The sequence below is a fragment of the Fundulus heteroclitus genome, chromosome 9 (genome assembly GCF_011125445.2).
Source record: "Fundulus heteroclitus isolate FHET01 chromosome 9, MU-UCD_Fhet_4.1, whole genome shotgun sequence".
Classification (NCBI taxonomy): domain Eukaryota; kingdom Metazoa; phylum Chordata; class Actinopteri; order Cyprinodontiformes; family Fundulidae; genus Fundulus; species Fundulus heteroclitus.
Genome location: NC_046369.1, coordinates 24788477 through 24798241, shown reverse-complemented (window position 1 = coordinate 24798241; position 9765 = coordinate 24788477). Strand labels below are relative to the sequence as shown.

At 44.1% G+C, this 9765-nt stretch overlaps 1 protein-coding gene across 2 annotated transcripts; it reads right to left on the bottom strand.

Annotated features, from left to right (window-relative positions):
• Positions 1-20: 20 nt before the first annotated feature.
• On the bottom strand, positions 21-7517 carry mpnd (MPN domain containing). 2 transcript variants are annotated; one of them, XM_021317603.2, is made up of 13 exons: positions 7226-7517; positions 6580-6782; positions 6281-6502; positions 5306-5405; positions 5178-5223; positions 4945-5041; positions 4782-4854; positions 4627-4703; positions 3697-3865; positions 1407-1477; positions 1199-1288; positions 1011-1103; positions 21-933 (listed from the first exon to the last, which is right to left on the bottom strand). In XM_021317603.2, exons 1-13 carry the CDS (start codon positions 7227-7229, stop codon positions 847-849), a joined length of 1332 nt encoding a protein of 443 aa, XP_021173278.2. In that variant the 5' UTR covers positions 7230-7517; the 3' UTR covers positions 21-846. The 2 variants fall into 2 exon arrangements, with proteins under 2 accessions (XP_021173278.2, XP_012720269.2); XM_012864815.3 differs by having other exon boundaries at positions 5145-5223; positions 7226-7515.
• Positions 7518-9765: the final 2248 nt, after the last annotated feature.

Here is a 9765-nt window from a genome sequence, read left to right as displayed (position 1 = left end):
CAAAGTGAACAAACAGTAAGTCATGTTTAAATGGTTCCAGTGTGTACATTTTAATACTTAGTGGGTCACCAATCAGCAGTCTTAAGGCATAGCTCTGTCCGCTCACATGTAAACCACACAGTCCACAGTTAGTAATAAATACAGTACAGTTCAAGGGGAAGCGAATATCTGTCCTAACAAAGACGGCTTATGTTCCACACAACCTGACAGCAGATGGGCACGTTCACGACACGACACAGCGCGGTCAACACACACACACACACACACGCACACACGCACATCTGTTTCACTGAACTAGTGGGTGCACTCGCACCACAAGCCATAAATGGGACTTTAGGAGGACAAACGGATCTACTGCAGGGTACTGCAGACACCAGTGCTTAGGCCCATGGTGTATGTTTTAGACTAATGTTCGCTGCTTACCCGCAACTACTATCCGCATAGATTGAGTGTATAAAGGCAAAACAAGACATTTAACAGTGTTAGTCATCCGTGTGTGTCGATATCTGAGCAGGCGTTCAGATAAAGTCCCAGACGGGTACAGAGGTCCGTGTTTGAAAAGCTGCAGGTCTTCCACCGCCCACGTAGCGTCCAGTTAAACACTAGGATCTTTTTTTTTTTATTTTTTTTTTTAAATGGGACTGTGTTTGCTTAGATTTGTGTTTCTCTCCTCGTAAAATACAGTACAAGCACAAGGAGCAGCTAGTTGCACGTATCTAGCACCCCGCCCAGTACCGGAAGTGTGTTTAATGCTATATATGAAAACCGGCACTCGAGCGCGACATCATTCAAGGGGCACTTCAGCTGCGTCGGTCGGTCAAGGTGTTTGAAACGGCAGAGCCGATATCAGTGCGTGTTGCCCAGCTGGCTGTAGACGTGCTCCAAGATCTGTGAGTAGGCCTGGTCTTTGGGGGCGTGGCAACTCAGAGAGCCCTGCGGGGACAGGCGTGTTACTGCAGCAGCGAGCGCGTACGTGGATACATGAACGAGCGGCAGACACGTGACCCTACCTTTATCTTGTCCAGCATGGTCGTGTCAGGACACCAGTACTGGTTAAACTGGACCAGATCAGGCGCCGTCCTGTAGTAATCGACCAGAAGCATCTGTGGAAGAAGAACGAATCGTCTTTAACCCTGACTACCTAAAGATTGATCATACTGCGGTCAAATCTGATTCCATAGGTCTGCGCCATCAGTACCATCTCATTGAGAACGTCGCTGGTGAGAAAGTTGTCCTGCACATAAGTGACTTCCACAGCCACAGGGATGCCGTAGTCATTAGGCCGTTGCTACAAACAGGAGGGAAATCCACGTTGAGAAACATGAGCGTTGCCTGAATGAACACAGCTAGACTCACAGGGCAAACCACAAAACAAGAAGGTGAGAAGTGAAAAGTTAGTTTCTGACCTCAGGTGGCGGGACGACCCAGAACGGCGTTATCGTGGATGCCACGCCTTGGTTTCCGTGGTAATATGGACCTGGAAAAAAAAGGCAAAACCCAAAAAAAAGCAACGATGTCACTGAAACTACCTGTTGTTACTGATTTGAAAACTAGATGTCCCGTTAAGACACAACTTTCTAATTTAGCTGGAATACAGAGAGTTTTTTTGATGTTTAAATGAGAATGAACAAACTTTCAATCCTTGCTTTGCTGCTAAATTAATCACCGGCCTTTACTGGAAACCTTTCTACCAGCAGTTGGAGTCGAAACCCGATGTTTCCATACACTGTATAAAAAGAAACCTCTACTTTCACTCACTCAGACTCAATATTTCCAGCTTTAGGTCAGCAAATGTCACTCAAACTATTTATTTATATTACTAAATCCCACAATAATGATTTTTTTTTCTTTCAAATTACTTTGTTCAAATTCAAACGTTTACATCCATTTCTTTAATATTTGGTAAAATTAAAGCATATGCGCATATGCTTCAGACTGCTGAACTGCTGAAGCCACAAAATGGACTCTGCACCACAGTCGCATATTGCACGGTTTTAAATAATACTCTCCTGGACACCGGGAATCGCACACTGTCTATTTCCCATGCATTGTTTACATTGTTTTACATTGTTTACATTTCAATTGTTTTCATAAATTGCTGCTGCATCATTATCCTGAAATTTAGTGCAATTTACTGTGATTTTTTAAGCAGTATGCAAACGAAATTTCGTTCTGTACGCACTTTGTGCATACAAAATGACAAATAAAGTTGTCTAAGTCTAAACACTTTTTAGCTCTTCCCACAGCTCTTTGTGACAGGACCGCCAAAAACATTGACCTTTGACCTCAAACCACTCTGTAGCTAATTCAGAGGTTTTAACTTTGGGGCGGCTGTCCTGAGTTGCGGCCATAATAACGTTCTTTCCTCATCGTGTCATCTATTTTATGAAGTTCATCAACCCCTGAAAATGAAAAAAAAAACGGCCCACGAGGCGACCACCCCTGTGCTTCAGTCAGGATGGTGTTCTCCGACTCTGAAAGCTCCACTCTTCCTCTCTAAACGCGACATAGCTCATTTTTGGCCAACCACTTCAACTTTAGTTTCATCCGTCCACAGAACATCTCAGATAATAAAATATATCTGCAAACTGTACTCTGTAGTTTTTCTGTTGCTTTTGGAGTAATCGCCTCCTCTCTGGGTGGACCATGAGCCCAGGTCGGTGCAGGACTCGTTTCGCTGTGGACGGCCCTCACCTTCACAAAGTCTTTTGCTCTTGTTCTGGTGTCGGTTTGCCGATGTCACAACATGGTCATCTCTGGAATAAAATTTTCCCTCGCATTATTCTGGCATTTAAAAAAATAAAATAATTTTGGTAATTTTAGCCAACCTCAACCAGGAAAGATAGCCTTTTTATTTCCAGTCAATGACACAAAAATGTTTTGGGTTTTTTTGTTTAATTTTTTTGTTATATGATGTCTGTGAATATCTGGTCTCAAATGTGGAAAACGTAACTGAAATTTGTAGAATAATAGTATTTCCTGCTATTATTTACGACAAAAAAAAGTTGACACAGCTGGTAAAGTCGATTAAAGGCTTTAACATTAAAGTAGCTTACAGTGCAGAAGTAAAGTCTCACACTGAAGTAAAACAAAAATCTAACTTCTAATTTGAGTACATATATTGATGTCCATGAGGGAACCCCGGACATCCTTTTACCCGGCAACATCCTCCAGCTCATTCTGGGGGATCCTAAGGTTTTTCCAGGTCGGAGGGGATATAAAGTCCCTCCAGTGGGTTCTGTTCTGGGTCTGCCCCGGGGTCTCCTGTCAGTGGGAGGCGCTGAGGAAAACCTCAGAAGGGAAGTGTCCAGGAGGCATCCGGATCAAAAGCCCAAACCACCTCTGCTCATTCTTTTCGATGTGGAGAAGCAGTGGCCCTATTTGCAGCTCCCTGCGGATGATGGAGCGCCCGACCCCAGGAAGGAGGAAGCTCATTTTGCTCGCTTTTATTCAGGATCTCGTTTTTTTCTGCCATAATAATAAACTGCCCACTATGCACACGGTTTATCCGCCACTTGTTCAGTCATTTCTTCCTTGTTTCTGCGCTTTATATTCAGTGGATTCGTTTTTTTCCCCCATTCAACTGTCAGATTAGGGAACACACTCAGCAAGCACTGCAGCGTACCTACTGTTAAATCAGACCAACGAGCCGTCATGCCAGCATTGACCTACGCCGTTTCTAAAAGCGTTCCTTACCACAGATGACGCCCAGACAGGGCTGGAAGCCGTTGTTGGAGCCCTGCAGCCTCAGCTGGTGATCCATCTGGGAGTCGATGTCCTGCAGCGACGGCAGGGCCGGACCCCGCGGGTGACTGTGGTACCAGCCCACCAACGACAACCCGCGCATGAACAGGTTCTGACAGATCTGAAGGCAAAAGCGGACATCTTACTTATGAACATGACGACACCCGGTAAGCCTGCAGACTCTAAACTGACTTTCAACTCTGTAAACTTACAAAAATGTGCAAAACTGCAAACATTTATTTTCTCTTTCTGGGAATTCTAACAATTTCTACAGGCTCCAACCAGGACAGGGCTATATGGCTTAAAAATAAAAGATTTTACTATACCAAATCCGATTAATCGATTTGTTTTTTATTGTTCCTTATCATTTCACAACAAGAAATTAAAGAAATTATGTTTGAAAATGTGCTTTTATGTCAAGCATTTCATCTGTAAGCAATGAAAATATAACTAAATGTTTGCTGCTAGTGATATTACACAATGAGCGAAGAACAGGCTTCACTTCCCCTGTGTAACTTCAAACTAACATGTATTAAATTTACCATAATTAACTTAAAAGTGCTGCACACTACTGTAAAAAAGAAAAGTTTCCTATTTTACAAAATTTTGACAACATATTTTCCTAAACATATATTCAGCATTGCTGTCTATTGTCTTAATGGAAGCCCAATGAGTGTATTGGGAAAATAAAATCCAGATTTTCCAAAAATTTAAACTTAAAAAATTGTAAATTCGAATTAATCGATTAAACCGAACTAAATTGATTTATCAACCAACTCTAGCTCAAACATTTTTATTTTTATTTTAACTTTTTGGCATTTTTCTGTTCTGCGAATTAACAAAACGCTGCATTAACAGCTGAGCTGCACATTGATGCCCCACCTCCTCTTCAACGGCGGAGGCGGTATCTCTGTCTGCCAGCCTGGTCCGACAGGGGAAAGCCCTCAGCACCGTCAGCACTAAAAAACACAGAGACGCCGTTTATGCAGATGACGGCAAAGTGTTGTTATTTATTCCCGTGTTAATGTGGCACTTACGCTGCGTGTTCGTGTCCCATCGCCCTCCGAGGTACCCCACCACCTCGCTGGTGGTCAGGTGACAGTGGAAATCCTTGAGAAATGCAAACAAACATCTTTGTTTGCTCCTTTAAAGTTCCACCGATATGCAAATGCGCAGCTACACGAGGCTCTGAATGCTCACCATTAGCAGCAGGACGTTACTGGAGACGGCCACGTTGAACGGCTGGAACCTGTTGATGGCTGAGAACGCAGACAGCTCCACCAGCGTGTGGGGATCTCTGAGGATGTCGCAAAGTGCGCGTCACATTGTGATCCAACGCGAGAGCAAGAAAAATTAATTAAATAGATGGGTGAAAATACCACAGTAGGGCAGGGCAGTACCTGGCTGCATCCCTGGTGCCTAAGGTGCAATACCTGACGGGGATCCTCTCTCTGTCAGCTCGACGGGAAACCATTACGTCTGTAAGACAGCGGAGGAGGGAGCGTTAACAGCGATTAATGCGTTCAGATGAGACGGGAGAAGAGAGGAGAGGGCAAGAGACCGTGTAAGCCGGGTTTGTTGTTCTTGTTCTTCTCGTCCGCCTGCACCGCCGCCTTCCCTTCCTCCTCGTCCTCGTCGTCGTCTTCTTCACTCACCATGCTCTGCCGGCGTCAGAAATACACCGCAAAACGGGTGAGTGGACCCGTCACAAAATGTCTCGTTTGTGCTCGCTGACAATGTGCCGTTCCCTGCACTGCTTCTTTACCCCCCCCCGTCTCCTAAAACTTGAGTTTTCCGTCTAAAAGCAAAAAGCAAAAACGCGTAAAAAGCCTTAAATAGATGAACCTGGTAGGCAGGTGGCACGATGTTGCTGGAAGAAAACTGCCACCATTACTTTTGGTGCCTTGATTTAGTGGCAGGAAAATACAAAACATGTTAAGGAAATATAGTTTTTAACAATATCACCTGTTGGTGCTTCCAACAATCCCTTTAGATTCATATTAACCAAGGTATTTTTCACTTATACTTTACTTTTTTAAGGGTGGTCATAATTTCTAGGAACTTCTATTCAGTAACCCGTGACTGTTTTGCTGGTGATTTACACACGAGATGCTAAAGATGGACAGATATCCATTAGTTTGAGCTCCTAGATTTATATGGACAGGTGGTATCTACATAGTAAATAGTTGCTAGGGATTGAGGCCAGGAAAAAAGTTTTTTTTTCTTTTTTTGTCCTACCATCACAAAAGTTAAGCATGTGGAGATTGCTAAACTCTACAGGGACTTTCACCGGAGACGTGTGCTTTAAGTATAATGGAGGATCTGTCCTGTCGCTACAGATGTGTCCGCATCCGTAGCGAGATTTGCTTCTATCGCATATTTCCTGGACTCTACCCTTAAAAAGCTTTTAAAAACGGCATACGCTTTAATTCTCTGTGTAAACCTGTTTAGAAAACACTTAAACCCAAATGTGGATTGTGACATTTGCTTCATATGTTAACTTTAACGTCTGGGGGGACCGCGGGCCTCTCCTCACCAGGTCTGCGCTGGGTTGGTACTTGTGCAGCCAGGTGGTCTTGTACTGGGCCAGCTTCTGCCCCCGGTAGCGCACGGACGCCCAGCCGCAGCCGGACTTCTTGGCCGGGTTCACCAGACGCTTGCAGTGAGTGGCCCAGGCGCTGGGCGAGTTGAAGATCTGACCCGTCTCCACCCATCGGATCTTCCCGTCGTTCAGCAGGTCCCCGACGAAGTTCTTACCCTGCGGAGGAGGCAGAGGGTCTTATCGCACCCCCAGGCGGTGTTCCCCAACCCCGAAGCCGTGCCGCGTGTTATTACCAGGTAGTGGATGGCCAGCACGCCGTCCCCGGGCTCCACCAGCCCGTCCTTCAGCAGCACTCTCAGGGTGATGCCCCTGCGGGTCAGCAGGGAGCCCCTGCCCGAGCTGGAGCGAAACTCGGCCTCCTCGCCTCCACTCAGCTCCTCCTCATCCTCCTCGCCTCCGTCCTCCACCACCTGCGGGGAACCGGGTGGCTCAGATCCTGAGGACAGACACAGAAAGCAGTTACAATGTGAAAACACAAACAAGCATCATCACTTGTAAAGCAAGAATACTTTTATTTATTTATTCATTTAACAGCTCCTATGGTAGACCCTACCACCTCAAAGTTAGACCATGAGGACTGATCCATTGTTGTAATGAGCATGACCTCAGTAATGGCAGCCTGCATCACTGCTGGCTGCAGCCTCCAGCCCAGCTAAAGCGTCGCTGTTTATCGGAATAGGATCTAAATTGGCCTTTTTATTATTATTATTATTAATTGCAGCTAATCTGTGCTGGCTTTTATCCTCCCCACCTCCCATTACAGGACACGGCTGTGTCCACAGGAAAAGAGGCCTGCACGTACGCACGCAGCCGCCGCCGCCGCTCCGATCATTTCCACCCAGAATCACAATTAAAAAGCTCTTCTTTCATTCTTCTCACCCATGTCTGCGAGAGCGTCTATAAATCCAGCTCCGTGCCCCCCTAAAGGCGCAAATATAAAAAAGCCGCTTTCTCCCCCGGACAGCAGACGGCTGGAGCTCGCCGGGGGCTCAGACACCTCGCCGCACTACTAGCTCCGGCTATTATTCAAAAAACATAAAATGAAGGCGTCTGGCTCGGCGGCGTAGTTTCCTTGTTGTGCTGCTTTAATGTCAGCTCCCCTCCCCTTTCTTTCTCCCTCTCTCCCCGTCCTTGTCACTCTCCCCTGGTTCCGCCGGGCCGCCGTGACGCGCAGCGCAGCCATTGTTTACCTCTCTGTGTTCACATTGCTGAGAGCGGAGCTGAATGAGTGAGAGAAAAGTGCGCAAAGAGGGAGAGATTTAGCGGTAGATCTGGGTTTCCTGTGGAGGGGAGAAAGAAAGAAAGAAAAACCCCAAAGTGTCGCCAGGCGCATGTGAAGCGGCCGCTGTTTTCTCTTTTTCTCTCTCCCCCCCAGCAGATTCAAAAAGTGCGTCCTGGTCCGCTCTCTCTACCAACATATAAGTTACTGTAGCGCTACGTAATTGTTTTTGTGGGGGTAAATTATGAACTCGACTCGTGTTTTTCGCCCTCAAGTTCAACAGTGAGATGTAGCTTCTTTATTTCCGAAAAAGAAGCAGGATTAACGGGAAGCGGCCAGCGGGGGGCAGCAAACCTCCAGCGGCGGGTCCTCCCCATCCGGGGGGTCCGCTTCACATTTTAGCCCCACCTGCTGGTCACAGCGGTCTTCATTTCCCCCCCTTCAACTTTTTCACGTTTTGCTATATTATCGTCACAAACGTTAAGCCACGGCATTATTAAATTCCAAAGTTAAGGAAGGATACATATGATGTATTTTTTTTCCTGCAAACAAATATCTGTAAGGTGTGGCCTACATATGCATTCAGCCATCTTGAATCATGAAGAACCATCATTTGCAGCAATAGGAGGTAGTGGGTGGTCAGAAACTGGACTCAGGTAGACGTCAGCTCAAACTAATACTCCAGTACATGCAAAGTCGTTCAAAATGTATTTAGGAAGCAATTTTCATCAGGTGTGACATACAGTGCATATCTATATCTATCTATATATATATATATATATATATATATATATATATATATATATATATATAGAGAGAGAGAGAGAGAGAGAGAGAGAGAGAGATAGATAGATAGATAGATAGATAGATAGATAGATAGATAGATATAAATATACATTATTGCTATAAAATTAAAATAATATCCAGTAGTAGTTCAAAAACTTTTTTGGTGAAAAACTACTCAAGTATGCAAGTAACTGATCATAACGTCTGTTTTACTGATTTACTTTTTGAGGAATTATGTAATCAGGCAAATAAAACTATAAAACTCTGTTATCGTTGAATAATAAAATAAAAATAAATGTCTACCAGCACAAAATTGTTTTTTTTTTTTAATGACAAAGCATTTGTAATCAATACCCAGAGTAAGTAATATACGCATGTTTGAACAGTCCCAGCTACTTCCAGTCTCAAGATATATAAAGAAGTCTTTATTTGCCCTCTAAATGGCGCTGCAGGTTCAGCAGATACAAAACATCTCAACAAGCTTATGTAAGAAACCTCACTTTACTATAAACTGTGTGGGTGTGGTCCATACTTACTTAAAATATACCTGCCTTTCATTCAATGAAGTCACTAGAGGTGGGTAGAGTAGCCACAAATTGCGCTGAAGGTAGTAGTGCCTTCAATTCATAAATGTTGTTAGGCAACTAGGGTTTTGGTTCCCATGGCGTTTGCTTCAGTGCTCTGAGGGGCGGGTCTTTGGCTCCTCACAACCACTATTGAGCATTTTTCTTATGGATAAACCTTTCATACACAAGCGCACTCTCACAAAACACAAAACACCTACAGGTGCTTGGATCCAGGTACTTACAGATTCACTTCTATGCAGAAAACCCCTATTATTATCTCCAGCTGTCACTTTATAAATTTCATATTAAATCATACTGTATATTCTTCAGTGATGGTTCCAACCGATAAAGTATTACAAATACAAACAACCAACGCCTTGGTTGTTTGTATCTGTAATACTTTATTGGTTGGTTTTGCTGTTCTTTTTATCTCTCTTTGCAGGTGTAGAAGCAGACTCAGAGGATGTTATATCACTCTCTCCTTTTCCTCTCCTCTTTCTCTTTCACCTTTTCTCCCTTTTGGCATTTTGTCTAATATGTTTCTCTCCTTTCTGTTTCAGTTTCCATTTAACATGAAATAGTCCCAGAATAAATTCTAATAAAGCTTGCATATATAAATCAAGCGGAGCACCATGGCAGAAGTGGTAAGCCTCCACTTGTGAGAATAAAACCTGTTAGGCTCTTTTAGGCATTAAGACAACATTTCTTATTGCCAGACAGGACAAAAAAAAGTTTTGTGAACATTATTCTTTTAAGTCCTGCTACAGAGTATCAATTAAATTTAGCTTTGAACTTTAATTGGACCATTCTAACACATGAATAGGCTTTGACCTAGACAAGCTCCAACT